The 18504-nt window shown below is 42.6% G+C and overlaps 1 protein-coding gene across 4 annotated transcripts in view; it reads left to right on the plus strand.

Moving 5' to 3' along the window:
• The window catches only part of ATF6 (activating transcription factor 6), a 75104-nt gene that overhangs the window by 25303 nt on the left and 31297 nt on the right, over nucleotides 1-18504 (plus strand). For 2 of the 4 annotated variants that reach the window (XM_059477966.1, XM_059477969.1), the window contains 4 exons: nucleotides 120-239; nucleotides 1966-2068; nucleotides 3018-3082; nucleotides 7051-7165. In XM_059477966.1, the coding sequence (XP_059333949.1) occupies nucleotides 120-239; nucleotides 1966-2068; nucleotides 3018-3082; nucleotides 7051-7165 (403 nt within the window). Of the gene's footprint in view, nucleotides 1-119; nucleotides 240-1965; nucleotides 2069-3017; nucleotides 3083-7050; nucleotides 7259-17486; nucleotides 17516-18504 lie in introns of those variants that run through there. The other 2 variants (XM_059477968.1, XM_059477967.1) reach the window with 2 other exon arrangements.

Raw genomic sequence — 18504 nt, forward strand, 5'->3', positions numbered from 1 at the left:
GAGCAGCTGTAACATTCATGGGTCTACTAGTGATAGTGCTCATTCTCTGGCTTTGGTCAAAGGGTCATGAAAAAGCTTTTTAAGGGATTTCTTGCTGTGCTTTTGTTGATTTTTCCCAGGGATGACCGTTCTGTATCTGATAACAAAGCACTAATGATAGTCTCAGAAGAACGACTGTTATATATTTCACCACCACCACCACCCTGCCGGCCTCTGATCAACAGGACAGAGTCACTGAGGTGAGAAAACAACCTGTTGAGAGCATTTACAGTTTATTAGGGGTTGATACATCAACTCTGTGTTGGCTGAGTGCTGCTGGACAGCTGTGGATGATACTGTTGTCCATTCATCGTGTTAATCCAGTACGTGACCAGTGTCTCCTGAGTGTCTGCGCTGTCCAATCCCTGTCACAGACACGTTTTATGAAAAATCCTTTCCTTAGGGTTTTTCCTCCTGAGAAGCTGAGAGGTCTCAGGAACAAAATGTAAACAATGGTTATCTGCTGCTGTGGAATGCAACAGTTGCATCTGTGATTGGATCATGTGGTTGTTTCTAATTAATGGCCAATCACAGTCAGCTGGCTCGGACAGAGAGCAGAGCCACAAACCTTTGTGATCATTCTTTCTTTTTCTATTGTTAGCTAGCCTTCTGATGAAATCCTCTCTTGTATTCTTTTAGTATAGTTTTAATGTAATATATATCATAAAATAATAAATCAAGCCTTCTGAAACACGGAGTCAGATCCTTGTCTCTTCCCTCATCCTAAGACCCCTGTGAACAGTGTCACACAATGCCTGCTGTCATAAGGACTACTTGGATCTTTGTAATGTTTCCATGATTTTTAGTAATGATTTTCACCACTCTGTTTTCACACTGGTCATTTGCAATAACCAAATAACAATTTTCTGATAGTCTGGGGGGTTTTCATGACTTAAAAGAGAGGTCACTTCATATGTAGAAGTGTTAATGATGTGGAAATCGAGTCCAGCTAAAAGCCTTTCCCAGTTGAGTTAGATAAAAGATGGTCTTCTGTTCTTCAGCTTCTGATAGAAGCAGTCTAAACATGACATTGCACATGTTCTTTTTTCACTGTTCGAAAACACTTAGCTCCACTTTTTCCGTAGATATGAGTCACTAACCTTATCTCCATTCTCTTTGTCCATCCTTTCTCTCAGATTTATTTGCCAAAATTTATCCTTAATCAATAATTTGTCTTGAATTGATCAACTTTTGATTTTAAATTTAAGTGGTCCTTCCTGTAATTTTAAAATTACTGTTTGCTGAGCAAAAGGAAGGACAAAAGAATGGGTGTTTCCACATCTATTTTATGTGGGAACACCCGTGAATCTAATACTTTATAGATAAATCTTAAAATTGTATTTTCTTCCTGTGGTATTAAAAATAAGTTATTATAAGGTGAAATAATAGTAATCTTCAGTGTCTATGATGCCTTGTAGTGGCCACCTAGAACAGAGGCTAGACAAGACTAACAGAGTAAAAGCAGGATATTTATTAAAGGCCTGCAATAGGTACACCTTGGGCAGTCGAAGCTCATACAGGGCCTACACCCAAAAATGGATGACAGTCATGGGTTTTCATACTTTTGCATGTTTGGTCCATTTGCATATTGGGGGTTAATCTTCCAATTACAGGTTCAGGTAATGAAGTAATTTAACCCAAGTTTGCACCCCCCCCATCTCACTTTTGTTTGTTTCTCAGGGCCTAAGGCAGGGAGGTGTCTTTGATTCCCAGGCCTAGAGAGGAATTGATGTGTCTGACCAAAATGTGAAGACAGTAGCTAACACTGTATGTGTATACGCTAAAGAACTGCAGGATTACAAATATATGAAAAACATACAAACTAAAATCCCAAGGCATCATCTCCGTGGCAGCTAAACTGTTGTATAACACTGAACCATGGTGCCAGTGCTGTGTGCAGTGTGTGCTGATGCTGTGCTCTCCTAGGCTGACCCACGAGCTGCGAGGATGGGTGCACAGGCACGAGGTGGAGCGCACGCGGTCGCGGCGCCTGAGCAACAGCCAGCAGCAGCGAGTGCGAGTCCCGCAGGTATGCGAGCGAAAACCCATTCCACGGAGCACTCTCCCTCACGTGCACCCGGCATCATAGACAGAAGTGGCCATCGTGCCTGGAATTAGGGCAGCCAACACATCCCATTTTAAATTGCTCTGTTTGGTTGATTATTGCATTGTCAGATTTGTTCTTCCATTCGTGCTCTTGGATTCAGGGTTTTGAATTGCTTTTTGCAGCCATCAAAATATGTTCAGCATTTTCTAAAATTAAATAAATTGTTATACTTTTTATGGCTTCTCTGTAAGGATAAGCAATTACTTAGTGGAGAGAAATACAACCTCTACAGCACATTCATCTGACTCACTGTTAAGGGTGACAGCTGATTCGTTTTGTTGAAATATTTTAAATATTTGAAATATTTTTAAATTATTGCCAGAGGGATTTTTTTTTGTACGACTACAGAATTATGAGACTTGTGCTCATATTTCTTATTTTTTAAAATCTCTTTTATCTAGATGGCATACTTACATTAAGGCTGAAATTAAGACAATGAATTGTCAAAGTATTTAAATTGGTTAGATGTAGCAATGTTGTGGCGGGTGGTTGTCCAGAGCATTACAATGCGGGAAAGACTGCAGTATTCTAGAGAAGTGTTGTGTATTAAACTTGAGATCCTTCTCACCTGTGTCCAGAGCAGAATGGTAGAATGTTTAGAAATGCTGTCTATGATGCCAAGCTCCCTTTCTTGTCTCTGAATGTTGGCTTCAAATTTGGCTGTATTAAAATCTTGCTGGTTTTGTTTTTCCAACTTGATTGATGACCATTTCAGTTTCTCATGTTTCAGTGGAAAAATGCACGTTTCTGGTGCAGAGTGCTGATTAACCTTTGCCCCCCATTCTGTGTGTTGTATTTAATGTAGTGGCAAACCACAGAATTGCTTATTGGTTTCACTTTGTGTCATCTTTTCTTTTTTCCCCTTTTTCAGAGCTCCCTCAGTGGCAAAGCAGATTCCCAGCTAATGGCCATGCCTTACACAGACACCAGTCTCAGGTAAGGCAGAACAGCTCTTTTGTTATTGCTTTCTACTTAGTAAGCTAGTTTTTCACCAACAGTTGGTAAAGAACGACCATTTTCATCTTCTCGGAGTTCTTAAGTCAAATACATCTACTTTTCTTGGTCTAATTCTCTCCCTTAGCAAATAACAGCTTCTAATTATTTATATTACAGTTGAAGGGACCCCTGTATCACAGCTGTACTCTTCCAGGAATTTTCTAGCTATGAATTCTAAGAAAATCTTTGCTTTGCTGTCCAGAGTCCCTTTCTAAACAGATTTGAATATTTAGGGAAAAACAGGGGGAACAGACTTTGAACTCTGAGAACATCGTTAGTTTATACGAAGGTTTCAAAGAGCCATGAGTCTGGTAAGGGAGAGGTTTCTCTCATTATTTTCAAAGGTAGAGCCAGGACCAAATTGGTATGATGAACTTAAAGTGCCATTGTATCTCATTTGCATTCCTTGTCTCCATCTGCTGACTTTTCTCTGGTGATTACTGGAGCATGTTAATGGATAGTTTCCTGATGTCCCCTGCCCACCCCTCTTCATAACTATCCTGTCCCTCTTTCCTGGGAAGTACTGGACAGAAAAGATTTAGGAAACAAAATTTCTCTCTCCTGATCTCTGTGTGAAACTGTTTAGAAGACTGTCTGCTTTGAAGTGCCAAAGAGGAGTGTAAGAGCAGAATGGAGTATGGAGGGGACTTTTTGGTGAGAACACCACCTGAAATGGTGCTGTGGCAAGTAAGACAGCTGTGGCCTTCCTGTTTGCACTGCTGCTTTGAAAGCAGCATCAGCCTGGGGGAAAAGAGCAAGCTGCAGGCAAATGTTATGGAGAACAGGCTGTCAAATTTTGATACATCTTGACTTACAAGAGAAAAAAAAAGCTTTTTGAGTTCTACAGGCAGATGAAGGATAGCTGCTTCAACTGAGCACCGATGAACAAGCCTCAAGCCATAAGGCAGTTTAATATATATGCTTGCATTACTCTTGAAAAAAAATTATCTGGATTATTGGAAACAGCATGAAACATCATGCATCTGTTGTGCTCCAAAGGAAGTGAGATTTTTTGGGGTTTTTTCAGATTAAGGATGTTTATGTGAACAGGACTGGTGAGTCATGGCAGCTGTATGCTGAGACTGTCCTGGAATTGCTAAGAACATATAACAGATTTCCAGTTCCTCTTGGAGCCACCAGCTATTTGGTGCTCCGTGAAATCATAGAATCAAGGGAAGTTTAGGTTATAAAGGACCTCCGGAGATCTCTAGTCCAATGTCCTACTCAAAGGCTTAACTTCAGGTTTACTGAATGCCTCTCTTAGAAGAGATAGTCTCCATCTCCATTGTAATCTCCATCAGGAAGCTGAGGATTGAAAAGAATTTCAGGGAAGTCAAAGCTGTGGAGGTGATAAATTTAAGATGATTTCAAAGAAAATCACCCCTCATCTCTTTATAGTATGGTGTAGCTTTTTTCAGAGGTGATTTTGTTGAGGGCTTATGTAAGAGTGCTTCTTAAGGCTTCAGGTATCAAAATGAGACTCTCCAGTTATTTTCCTAAGTTTTGCACTGTTAAGATTATGGCTCTTGATGCATAAAGCACTGTGTCCTGCTTCATTTCTTCCCAAAACAAGCCTGTGTGCAACATCCCAGTGCTCTGTGGTGCATGACAAGCAGTGTCCTTCAGAGATTTAAAACAAAAGTTCTCTTTATCTCCCAATAAATGGCCAGGTTCAGCACCATTGTTTGGGATACACAATTTAAGATGGTGCTTTCTTGTAATATGCAAAAGTGTTACTTAAAAGACTGATAGTTTTGCAGCTGCTTTTGGTTCTGGAGCTACTCCCTCCCTTTGGTGGAGCGGTCCATCGCGGTTATGGGCAGATGTGATGTCCTGCCTTGCAATATGTCATACACCGCAGCACATGTTGCGGTTGAGATGGCCATGATACACAGAGTATCATCTTACCATTTCAGAAAGCTTCAGCCCTTACAGAGTAACACCATATCACATCAGAAGGCTTCAGGTGTCTGCCCGTACAGAATGACATATCACTTCAGAAGGCTGCAAACATCTGCCCCTCTTGTTCTTTAGCCCAACCTTTTATACCTCTCATTGTTCATGCACTGTACCTGTGTGCCCTCTGTTCCCTTCTGTGATTGGTTTCTCATTGCTTTCAATACTGTTCACTTGCTTTTCACAATTGTAGCCCATTAGGGATGAGGCTTGGCCACAGCCCAATTCCCAATTACCACAAACTGTGTACCTACAATAAGCCCCTGGTGTTGCTCATATTTGGTGTGTTACACAACCAGGAGAGCTTTGGAAAGACCCTGTGGTTTCTAAGTGCTTTGAGGCAGTTTTGTCCTGTGGCTGGTTTTCAGGTCTTGTTGTGTCACATGGAGTGTGGGCTAGCACACAACTCTGTGTAGCCTGTGTCAGTTCTCAGGATGTGTTGTATGTGCAGTGCTGTGCCTTCCATCTCAGCCCAGCTCCAGTGCTGGTGCCTTTCATCACAGCCCAGCTCCATGCTCCATCTCAGATGTGATGCCTTTCGTCACAGCCCAGCTCCATGCTCCATCTCAGATGTGATGCCTTTCATCACAGCCCAGCTCCATGCTCCATCTCAGGAGGGACTTGCTGTGCCTGCGTATTTTTGTGGATGAGTAATTAAGCTCAGATTACCTCCAGCCTTTGTTTCCTGTGTGTGAAGGACAGGAGCTGAGTCCTGTCATGCACAGTTCTGCAGAAGGGGATGTGTGGAGTAGAGCTGCCTGCTCCTGATCCCCCAGGACTTACACTCCCAGTCCTATGAAAGGGCAGCTGCCCTGTCAGCTGCAGTCTTCTCCTTGTGACAGGACTCGGTTAGCAGTGGAAGAGAAGATGGTGACAGCCTGTTATTACTGCTGCTTGAGAAAATCTCTTGGTGATAGATTTGTGCCTTGTTATATTTTATAAACATACTAAAATAATCTAAATTAGCCATCCTAGTTCAAAACCTGGGTCAGCAGAAGACAGCTTGGGAGGGGTGGGATGCCCGGTCAGTGTCCTTGCTGCAAACATGCAGTGTGCTATTAAAGTGGAGGAAATGAAAATGACAGGTTGAAGGTCCAGCTGATGGTTTCCCTGAGTACAGCTTTCCAGTGTGATTAAATAAGTTATTTTGGAATGGGATTGGGGAAGTATTAATGATAGCAGTATATGCTAGGAATTTCTCACCTTTCCAGGATAAACAGTGGATAAGTACCATGACTGTAGGACTTGCCAGTGTTTTGGCTTAGAATGGTTTAGAGCATCTTTTCCTTGTGTCTCATGTGTAAGATGAGAACCGTGGAAAAGATAAGCCAGAATTATGTGAATATCTTATTTTTGTTCCTCTGTCTAAATTGAAATCAAGAACAAACCTTGGAGTTGACCAGGGGAAAAATCTTTGAGTTGACAAGAGGACACAGCAGAAAAAAAAAAAAAAAAAAGTGAGTGAGAAAGAAGGTGAATTTGTCATTTGACAGTAAATTAAAAACTTTGTTTATGCTTAACTTTGTACTTCTTTCAGTTTCAGTGGTTTGGATTCTTAGCAGTAAAAGAAAATTATTTCATTACTAAATAGTTTGATATTTTATTTTAGAACGACATTTTATCCTTAAATTTATTTTCAGAAGTCGTCACAATTTTTCAGACACTTTAGGTTGAAACCTTTTTTTCCTGTTGAGCTAGCAAGCAGGTTTTTGCTGGCCTCAGAAGCATGAACAAAAACAAATCTGGAAAACTTTGCCACAGTAAGACCTTTGAAACACCTTGAACTTTCAAAAAGTACTGAGTAGTTCCATTGCCTTCACCTGTGTTCTGTGTTCCTCAAGCTTCTCTCAGTGGAGGAAGAGCTGGAGTTCCTTTAAAAAGCAGGTCTCCAAAGTCTCACTGAAATTAACTGTCTTGTCTAAAATAATTACCTTTGCCCTTCTTTATTTCAGCAGGAACTCAGGGAATGAGCTGCAAGTGTATTATGCCTCTCCAAGGAGCTATCAAGACTTCTTTGAAGCGATTCACCGAAGGGAAGATACCTTCTATGTGGTGTCATTCCGCAGAGTAAGTGTAGCAGGGGCTGCTGCTGGCCTTTTACTCATGTCCCTGAGATTGCTTCTTGCAGACATACCAAAGATGACTTAGGCAAGATTGAAGGTAAATGTGTTTCTTATGAAATTATGCTTCTCTGTGTCCTTTACAAGTAACATGCCAGATCATGGTCTTTGTAAAACATGCCCGTCATATTGGGGATGGAAAGAGCTTTGCAGGAAACATTATAGTGCAAGACAGCCCAAAATTGCATGAACTCTGTGGTTCAACACACATTAGAGCTACTTAAAAGGGTTACAAACCTTCTCTGCTTCTGAGTATGGGAACAAATATACCCTCTGCATAAATTATTACTGTTAGCACAATAGAGTTTCTGTCTTCCCCTAAAACTCTTGCATTTGCAGTTTTATGTATCACATATTGCAGCTGTACAGAACTGTGTGCAGGACCACAATTTTTCTGCTGTTTTGTGACTTGTAAGTTGACACAGATGAGGGGGCCTGCTATCTGTGCTGAGATAGACCAGAGGCTTGTGCTGTAGCTTTGTCAGGCACAGCCTCACATCTGCAGCACAGTTACTGGTGGTAAAAGCTGTTATAAGATGGAATTTCAGGTGTCTGATGGCACTTTCTGCACTGCAAGCCTGACTAGTGTCAAAGCCAGGACAGCTGCAGCAGTGAGAAGCTGGTTGGGATCTGGTGATGGAAATGATCAAGGCAGACAGTGGTTGAAACATCAACCTGGAGTTGGAGGAACTTCTTTCCTCCCTTTTGCAGAGGTCTCGATGAGTCATTAGATATGTCTGTTATGCACATTTGGCTGACCCTGGGCCTTGCTGAGCCTCCTGCCCTGCCATTTTGCAGTTGGGGTGTTAGGTGGGAATTGTTCTGTGCATGTTCACACCCAGCTGTGATCCTGCCAGGACCCTGCAAAGCTCCATTTGTTTCCTCTTCAGAAGAGTGACCCAAGAGGGGCCCTGAGGTAGTGGGCACCAGGAGTGGCCATGACAGCAGCTCACCCAGCTAAAACCAGCTCTGTGTAAGAACACACAGATCAGCACAGCTAGCTTGAGCAGCTCCTGTGTTGTCATAATCACCAATCTATAGATGCCACGGGTACATAGGTAATACAGCCCTGTTCCACCTGGTAGACAGCAGGTTTCTTGACTTGTGAGATGCACCTCTGTAGAAAAGGTTCAGGCAAAATAAAAATAGCAGTGCTCTTCTTAGTATTAAGGTTTTATGCTGAGCAGAAATATGAGGTTAGCTTCCAGTCTTGGGATTACTGGGTTGTGTCACAAGGCTGGAATTTTGTTATTAAATGCTTGGCATGTTCTGCTGTTCTTTCAGCTAGCAACACAAATATAGCCAGCACCAGGCTCCACATATCCTGAGGATGAGGAAAAGGGAGCAGAGAATAAAAGTGTTCCTGGAAACTCTGAACAAAAATCAGAGCAGTGTTTGTAGACTTCTGCTCTTGGGGCCATTGCTCCAGCCCACCTGAATGCATGTACATGTCCATAGGTCCTGTTTACACTGTTGGGTTAAAGACCTGGAAGTTGTCAGCTCTCATTTCAAGTTGCAGAGCTGTCCTTGGGAACAGTGTGCCTTGTGCCACAGAATCCCTACAGCTTGCTCTGCTCTCTTGCTGGGAGGGGTGCAGGGGCCTTTTAAACCCATCTATGAAGTTTATTTGGTTGCAAAGCTTTTGGTATTTCTGTTTTATGAATGAAGTGTCCTCAAATAGAAGGCAGTTTCATGCATTACCTCATTTATTGTTTAAACAGGGCAAACCTGATCTAGCAGCAAGCTCTGCCCTGAGGCACTTTTCAATGATTTGCTTAGATTCTTTTGTGAGTGCAGAAGAAAGGACTCCTGCACAGCCAGAGGGGTGCCATCAGCAGGGCCCCAGCCTGGGAAGGTGCCCTTTCACCTCCTCCTGAGGATTGCTGACTTCATTTTCTCTGGACCACAGCTCCCTTTTCCCTACTGATTAGGAGCTGTGAGAGGACTGATTCCCCCCCAGTGCTGTCCCAAAGTTCACTTGTGTTGCTTGTGCTTGTCCAAGTGAGGAGCCAAGGCCTGGAGATGAAATGTTTTGTTCTCCTCTCTCGCTGTTTGCCATGCAGACACTCCCACGTACTTAATAAGCTGTTACAGCCCTGTAACATAAAAAACAGAACAAGAATCAGGTAGTTAAAAGTTGCAGGGAGTGGGTGATTCTGGTTTTTGTGCTCCAAGTGGAAGGTGGACTGTGGTTGTCAGGAGTTCCTTTCCACTTGATGTCCCTGGATCCTCTGTCCCCATTTCCTGCTCTGCAGCCTCACAAACCCCAGCATTTCTCCTGGATGCCTGTGATAAAATGGAACATTTTTTGTGTGTTCTCACTTGCACTGCAGAAGCCATGCCCTGAGTTCCTTGGATTTTCTAGAAAATGGGATTTGCTAGGGCTATCCCTGCCTCTTACATGGTAGGACTCGGCCAAGACTTCTGGAAATGCAGGACTGGGAAGCAAAGCTGTTGCACGCTGCATGTTCTTCTGCTGATGCTTGCTACCTGTAAGACTGAGATTCCCATGATCTCATCAATTTTATTTTCTCTCCTTTGTCTTGGAAGGCTTGCAGGTCCACATATTTGAAGTTAAAGTTTACATGGTTTTTTTTTTCCTTTTTAAGGAGGAGAGAGGAAAATAAATAAAGTAGCATTTGGATCAGCGAGTCCATGGAAGAAGCAGGGCTTTTGCTCTGGGTCTAAAGAAATTAATTTGTTGCTGTTATCAGGGGAATCTGTAATGTCATTTTAAACAAGAGTCTGCTGCTCTGCCAACCCCCTTGATTTCTGCTCTGTAGCGTCTGTGTGGATACAGAAGCCCAGCTGGTGGATCTGAGGTGCTCTGTCAGCAGGCAAGGGACACCTGGCTGCCTCTGTGTGAGCCCGGCACCCACACAGCTCTCTGTCAGAGCTCACATCTGGTCGGCCACAGAGTGCTCAGGCCTTGCAATTGTTTCTAGAATTACCTGAAGAGCTAGCTTAATGTGAAAAGTAATTAACTAAATCATTGGAGAAAACAAATCCCATCCAATTTACTTTGGCCTCTAAATGCTGCTTCAGATCGTTCTACCCTTGTGTGGTTAGGATCAGAGTCCCCACAACTTGGAGTGATTAAACAACTTGGAGTAGATTTCCATCCTGGAAGGTTCACTCAGTGATGACATCTCTGCAGGCTTATTTAAGGACAGTGACATTTTTTAGGGTAAGAATGTAATTACTGTTCTTAAGGAAAACAAAGTTTAGAGTTTAATTCACTTGGGAAGTTCAGAGGACTTCTGGCATTTCCTCTCACTACTTCTCCATCTCAAAGCAAAAATGTCTTCTAATATAAAAGCTTCCCACTTGCATTTATTGCAGTGCATATAGACTATCTTACAAATAGAATGTAGTAAAAAGTTGATATTAAATGGTTTCTGTTTCTTAGAGAAAGAGTGATGCTGGCCCTATGGGAGGGAATCAATGGCAAAGCCTTTACCAGCTTCTGTAAGACCAGGAATTGGCTTTATAAATTTCTGCTTCAGTGCCATAAACCATAGATCTTCAGGGAAACCTCTTATTATGAAAGTAAATTTCTGGTCCTATAAGCCAACATCTGCAGTAAGCATTTAACAGCTTTTCGAGTTCTGCAAACAAGTTTTTGCTGAAATTATTAAGCCAAATTTCAATCAGAACGTTTGTTCTTTCTTTGTTTGCTAGGAGCAAAGTTGAAATGTGCTTCTGTTGGTAATAAGCCAGTCCTGTGCTAATTGTATTTGAGATGATATAATTGTATTTGGGATGATCTGTTACTTTCAGGAAGCAAAGGATGATAAAGGCTGGCTTTGACATGCTTGTGCAGCAGCAGTTTGCTGTGCTGCACACACTGCTGGCAACAATAATTTGAATGAGGCAGGTTCCAATTCACTGCACTCCTGATGCCATCAACGTCCTGCAGGGAAAACTGCTTTAGAAGAAGTTGGCGTCAGATGATGTTTCACAGCCAGAAATTCAGTCCTAACATATATTTTCCTCCTACTTTGTTGCACTTGACAATGGGTGGTTTTTACTGAACATAGTGTTTTCTGCTGTTGACTTCTTTGTGGATTTCTGCAGACTGGGATGTGTAATTTGGTGTTTCATTTAGATGAATTGATTAGACCCACATAGTCCTGCTGCCCTATCTATCTAGAGATAGAGCAGCTCTTCTGTTTGAGTCCTGTGGATTTGCAACTGCTGTCAGTTAATATGCAGATTTTTTTCCTGTGGAGCCTGACCTTAGTAGCTGTTCAGAGGAAAAAGGTTGCTTTATCACAGGATTGTAAGATTTTTTAGATTTTGTCTTATATTTTATAAATATGCTGAGAATAATATGTGGTAAAAGAACTGAGGTTTAGGGCATAGTATCCATGATAAAACTGTCTGTCCTTTTCAAAGCAGAGCTCACCCTTCATCCTGTCTTCTCTGTGAGGCCGGTTCATGCCTCTCTGGGAGAATTTGGAAGCAAACAGAATGTGTGATTGTGCTTCAGAATGCCCTGAAGCTCAGTGAGTCAGCCTCTGTCAAAACTACAGCTGTATTTGACTTTCAGGTTTGAAAATCCATTATGAAAACCTCCTGTTTCCATCTAAGTGTCGATAGTGAAAATTTAGTCTGGCCTGTTGTAGTCTTTGTTACAAATTCCATCTTTTCTGGCCAGACTTTGGATTCTTTCTGTGTCAGGGAATCTTCTCCTTCCAAATCCCTGGTGTCCAGTAAAGCTTGCTTCATTGTTTTTGTTTCTGCTGTTTCTTGAACTGTCTTCCTTTCCATATGGAATATTTCAGGTAGGTGGGGAGGATGTAGAGGTGACTTTCAAAGGGATGGAGAGGTGATGGGGAGAAGGTTTCTCTGTGCTCTTTCTGTTACTCAGCTGGGGAAGATGTTGCTTTTGGTAGCATCTTAGAGCTTAGTCTAAAAACCTCCAGAGAGAAATCTAACAATCTAAAATGAAGTCTAAATTTTTTTTGTTGGTCTATAGAACACAAATGGCCTCACCTCTGTCCTGGGATTCTCAAAATATTTGTGTATGCAAGTTAGGTAAAAGGACACTCAAAAGAAGTTAATTTCGGTTTGCAGCTAAAGGCCAGCAGTTCTTTAAAAAGTGTTTCTGTCAACACCTTCTCCTATTTTCCAAAAAACCTGACTAGGTCATCATTTGTCACTGAGGACATCCTTTGGGGGGCGAAGCAGCAAAGAGGTGTGTGTGTGCTGTGGAGAACAAGCAGCCTGAGAGGAGGGGGAAGAGAAGGAGCAGGCAGTGGGACATCCCAGATGTGTGGGAGGCAGAGAGGAGCAGCCACGAGGAGCAGCCAGCTCCTGGCTCAACCAGGTGCAAGCAGGAGGGACCAGAGCAGCATTGCAGAATGGTGTTTCTGAGAAGGGAAGTGATGCCTGTCCCAGCTAGTGGGATTTTGCCTCCTTTGTTCTGTTCTTAGCTCCTGCTTGGAGAGCTGCTCCTACTTGGGAATCTATCCCAAGGCATTTTGGAAGCAAAGGCTTAGTTGCTCTGATTTTTATCTCATTGGGTCCCTTTGAACCCCACTGTCCTCCAAATAGAGTCAAGAATTGATGTGGTGTTGAGGACAGATGTATAAGCAGAGGCAGGAAAGTCAACTGGAATATGTCTGGCATGAAGCAAAAGCTCCTGTTGGATTTTGTGTGTATAGTCTTGATTCGTTTGTCTTCTCTATGGTTGCTGGAACTTCATGAATCATATTAATGCCATCACTGAATTTCTTTACACATCCCAGATCTAACTAATACTTTGTTATTTTTAAACTAGTATTTGGAAGGACAACATACACTGCAGATAATTATAGTGAAAATAAAACATGCTGCAAGAAATGTCTCCAGAACCCAAAGTGGTTGCAGGGAGACGTGACCAGTAATAGCATACATGTATTTAAAATGTGCTGCATGCTTGAGAGACAAAGAGCTGTGGGCAAGAAGGAAAGGAAGATTGTTGGGTTTGGAAAACCTCTGTAAAAATCCCACTGGTTATGAAATCGGTGTGGACATAGGCTAGAGAAGTATAATTGGGAAGCGTGGGAGGAAGATGTGATTATATAGTGGGCATTGTCTCAGTAAAGGAATGACAGCAGTATCTCACTTAATGAGAGTACAGAACAGCACTAATAAGAGTACAGAACAGGCAATTGCCACCCACAAAGTGAGCAGGAGCACAAGTTTATCCACAGACAATTAATTTGTGCTCAGTCAGTGCAGGTGGTGAAAATACGGAGCTCTGAAACAGTTCCCTTCCTTCAGGAAATAACCCAAGTTCAATAATGCATTAATAATACTTTACTTATGCCAGATAATAGTACATCTTTCTTTTGTGATAGCATGATGTTCATTGAAGAAAATTTTACTCAGATTATTCTGAACAGTTCCCAGAAGGGAATGGTGGGCTCTTGCTTATGATTTGTAGCAGTATCTAATTGTGGGATCGATGCTGACTGAGCCATAAACGTACAGAAACATAAATGATCCCTTCACGTCTGGAACTGCAGTAGCCAGTAAGACACTGACTTGAATCTGATAGGAGTGAACTGCTTGAAAAAATGACCTTCATGATACTTTGCTTGCCTTGAATGACTACATGCAGAGAGCACTTGAAAGTACCCCTGCTGGCTTTCTTAGTTGAACTTCACACTTCCACGGCTTCGGACTAGTGATATTTTTCTGTTCATTTTCTGGTTTTATATCTGGCACTCTGTATAAAAGTAAAGCTTGCATAATAGAGATGGGTTTGGTTTCATTAGTGTCCTACTTTTTAGCGAATATTAATCATTACAGTATTACATTTGAGAGCATTATTTAAAATCTTAGGCACACATGTAGAGTTAATTCTGGTCAGATGAAGTTATTTGCTTCTAGTTAGAATTAATCCTTTTGCCAGATTTTTAGCTGGACAGCACACAAAGCTTATTTTATGAAGTAAGAGCCCAGGTGCTGTTATGAGTGTGTGCAGATTATCATCACCTCCCACTGGACCGAATAGAACTCTGCTAGCTTCCAGGTTTTATTTTTAAATAGCTGACCCTCCTAGGACAAGAAGTGTGATAGAATTCACTCTACATTCTTATCTTTAAACTGGCTTTGAAATTGCTTGAAAGTGGAACATAAAACTTGTTTTCAGCTTCTGGATCTCCTAGTTGTTTGTGGTCTATCTACTGGAATGGTGGTGGGTGTGAGAAGAGATCGTTTTGCCTCATGCCTGGCACGGCTTTGCTCTTCACCCTGCAGTTGGATGAACTCCAATTTTGCCAGCACATTTAATAGAGACTGTCAGGCTTTGAGTTAGTGATTAGGAATTCAGAATGCCATGGGCTAAGCTAAGAGATCCTTCACACTGGAAACCACTGTTCAGGAAATCCTCTTTGTGTTTTGATTGCAAACGTTAAAATGTGCCTGTGAATAATTCTGGCACTTGACAGTGTTTTTCATGGAGAGAAGGCAAAGCTGTGCAGGAGGTGCATGTGCACAGCTCGAGCAGTGTGTTGCAGCATGAGGATGCTGTGGAGGAGTGGCCTGCCTGCTAAATGCCATGGGCCACTGCCCTTGGAGCTGCTTGGCAAAGGGCCACCAAGTATTGCACAAGTGGTTGTTATGGTTCCTTGGTTTCGTGACTATCCAAAACAAGGTTGGAAGTGTCAGCTGTCTCAAAGAGGCTTATATCCACTATGAGGAAAGTGGTCTGAGCTGTGCTTGGAGAGAAGGGAAGGTGCACAGGCCTTCCTTTCAGGATCTGAGTCCTGCCAGGCTCCTGTGTGTTAAACAATGCTCTCCTCTGAGATTCTAGAAGTGCACATTCCCAAGCTGTTCCTCAGCTTGGAGATTCTTAGATTGAGTCACTTGTTGGCATCTGGGAAGCCCTTGTTTAATCTCCTTTCTAGGAAATCAGTGTGGAGCTCTTCTCCTCTCTAAGAACAGCCCTGAGCACTCAGATCTGCTGTTTTTCATCAGGAACTCAGTAGACAATCAGTGGACAGGTGACTCCTGGAAAAGGCAGCTGAAAGAAAACCAATCTGCTGTCTTAGGTGATCTGGGACCACCATCTCCAGAAGGGCATCTCCTTAACATCAAGGAAATAACACTCTGGGTTTCTCTTTCCTTTTGCTGGTCCATCTGTTTGGCATTTACTAACCAGCTGTAAGCCTTAACTCTCCAGCAGGCAGCAGAGGTGCTGCATAGAATCCAGGCATGAAGTTTCCCTTCCTTCTTCCCACTCAATTTCCAAAGTGCCAACATAGGGAAACATGTACAAAAATGAAGGTAGACCTCAACGTGCTGTCATTTGGAGAAAAGCAACAGATGCAGCCATTTGCTTGGTGTAAATTTTTGGCAAAATCAGGTAATTGCAGCTCTAGGAGAATGAAAGAAAGTGTAAAGAACTACATTTACACAACTAGAAGGAAACTTTAGGTTAAGGCTAAACACAGGTGCTGTACTACCAATGCTGAAAAAAGGGTGTGAAGCCAGCTGGGTAAATGGTAATGTTGTGACAGGGTATTTCCATTTCAGGGTAGGGTTGGTTGGTGTTGGCTTGGTATGGCAGTCCAGGAGGAGGATATTGCCCACAGAATGGCACTTGTCAAAGGGATGTAAGAAATGCATGTAAAAAGCATGTCTGTCCCTTAATCTCATTGTCATGCACACATGTGCCTCTAAAGAGTGCAGGATAGGCCAGAGAGAAGAACCTGACCTTCTGTAAGTTCTCAAGTGATGATCATTTAATCCCCTACAGCTCTCCATCCCTCCTCTGCTGTCCTGGCAGTTCTAACCAGCACTGTCCAGCAGAGTAGAACCTCTTCACATGAATCAAAGTTGATACCCTTATGACTTAAGTCTCTCCAAATCTTGATGGTTGACTTGAGAATTTACCTGTTTGTTTATAAAAGTCACTTCCAGTACCTTAATTCTCCTAGGAAACAGGCATCTTAGAACAAGACTAGTGTGCACTGAAAGACAAAAACCAGAGCCCTGTACCTCAGCTGTGGCACCTTCTGTCCAGTTCTGTTACAAATCACCTCTAGCTGCTTGCAGTGCTTTTTGTGATTAAAAATGCCCTGACAAAGCCTTGGTGCAGCTGCCTGGGCTTGTAGGAAGTTACAGTGTTGAATCTGGCCCATCAGAGGATGTGTTACTGTGCTCCTGGTGGGGGTTTCCCTCCCAGTAATGGCATGTGCAGTTGTTACAGGGCTGTGTATGCTCTTGGTGTGCTTACAAACAGATCTGTGTGGGGTCAGAGGCACAGAGGGGAATGATCTGCAGCCTGGGGACTGCCTGGAGTTCACACTGCCTCTGTGTGGGTCAGGCACAGCTCTGCAGAGCCACGAGAGGTTCAGAGGGCAGGAGGGAGTGGAAGTGAAAGGGAGCACATCCCGCAGGAGGAAGTAGCCTCAGGCTCTTGCTCTGCTGTAGACCTGCACATTACAAGCACGATAAGGTATTTTTGTTGATGAGTTTAGGTAAGGAAGAAAGTAGTGACTACACATGTTAAACTGGTTAATGGCAAGCTGAGTTGCCCTCCAGCTAGAAGAGAAGATTTAGATTGGTGCCTTCAGAGTGCTCAGTACCTCTGCTAATTTGCAGAAGTCACCATGAGTCCAAGATGTTCAGTTGTTTTGTGTAGAATTAAAACCAGTACAGTAATAAGAAAAGAAGGGAGGGTTCATATGGAAGCATAATTTAGGCGATTTTAAAAGTGCCCATGCAATTGATACTATCCATGTAGTGAAATCAATTATTTTGCCATAGTATTTGTACCCTCAGTGTCTAAGAGGACACTGATATATACTCATCTAAAACCTCTCGGGCATCATTCCTCCATCTTTGTTCTGTGATTAGAATTCTGGTAGAGGTTTCTTTGACCTCAAAGTCCCTTGTATTTTGAAATAAAAAAGCTGAAAACTCCAGTGGCTTGGTGAAATGTTGTGAATAGGGCATTTCATTTTTAAAACCCACATTTATGAAAACAGAGTTTCTGTGGTTCTCTGATATGGTTGCGTCACACTTTGCAGGATGTTTGTAGAAAATGTGGAAATTAACTCAAGACTTCTTCTTCCATTAGCAAAATGTACCTCATTAGAACTATTGAAGGCAAAAGCTTTACTGTAGTTCTACATGCTGCTGGCACATGTCAAGTGAGAGGTGGACTGATAAAGGCTTAAGTTTGCTTAATTTGCAGTGTTCCTCTCATACTTCTGTTTTTCTTTCTTAATTTCTTTGCATCTGACTTTCTTTCTTAAAAAATTTCACAGATTGCTGTTGTTACTTTATGGACTGCCAGGCACCACAAATTCTCAAGCACCACTCAAGGCTCCTTTTCTGCTAAATGGAGGCAGAAAAGCTCTTCTCAATTTTCCCCACCTATCCCAAACAGCTACCTAAATGTGGATTTCTTTCCAGAGGTGCCTTTCCTTCTGTAAGTTTTAAAAGGAGCCCAGACAACTCTGTGAGAGAGCTAAACCTGGAAAAAATTAATCTCACCCTGAGTGGGGAGATGAAAGGCTTTTATTTGCTCGAGCTATTCTGTTCTAAATGTGGTGGAGAGCTGGCAAGTAGTGATAGAAGAAAACACATTACTCTGCAGGAAGAGAGACAGCTCCAGCCTGAAAGCAATAGCCTGATGTCTTCTGAGTGGCGTGCAAGCAAGCATCCCCACGTTTTTATCTTCCCAAAGCTGACCTTTCCCTCTCTTTTATCTAATCTGGTGCCTGTGATCTTGCTAATTCAATTGCTGTGGCAGACAGGCAGTTACTCACATGGTGTCAGGAGATGGACAAGGAGTGTGGTGCTCATGCACCAGTTCACACCTCTGTTCATCCATTCTCAGGCTTCAGAGCAGGATCCAAGCAAACTGTTGTCACACAGGAAAGCTTTTTCTGTGGAAACTGCTGTTTTCTACCAGCTGTACAATGGACAAGTGCAGGTGGCTTGTGTGATGGCTTGTACAGCACTGTAGTACTCTCACACTGTTCAAAACTGGATGATTCATTTTCTTCCCTAGCTACATGAGCAGATCCCAGGACTTTCTAAGGCTACAGACCAGTGAGTCATTCACATGGTTTATCAGCACCAGAAAGGAGGGTTCCTGTTGTCCATGCCAGTTCCTTGGCTGTGAGTACTCAGGTCTCTCTTAGGGCCATTTTATTTTATTATCTTGGTGGGAAAACAGCCTGAGGAGCTGAGGGCAGTTTCAGGAGAGTCTGACAATTGCCAGAGGCTGGCAGGGAAGGAGAAGGGACCCTCCTGTTTTAGGTGGTCATGGGGATCAGA

This window comes from Ammospiza nelsoni, chromosome 9 (assembly GCF_027579445.1).
Source record: "Ammospiza nelsoni isolate bAmmNel1 chromosome 9, bAmmNel1.pri, whole genome shotgun sequence".
Lineage (NCBI taxonomy): Eukaryota > Metazoa > Chordata > Aves > Passeriformes > Passerellidae > Ammospiza > Ammospiza nelsoni.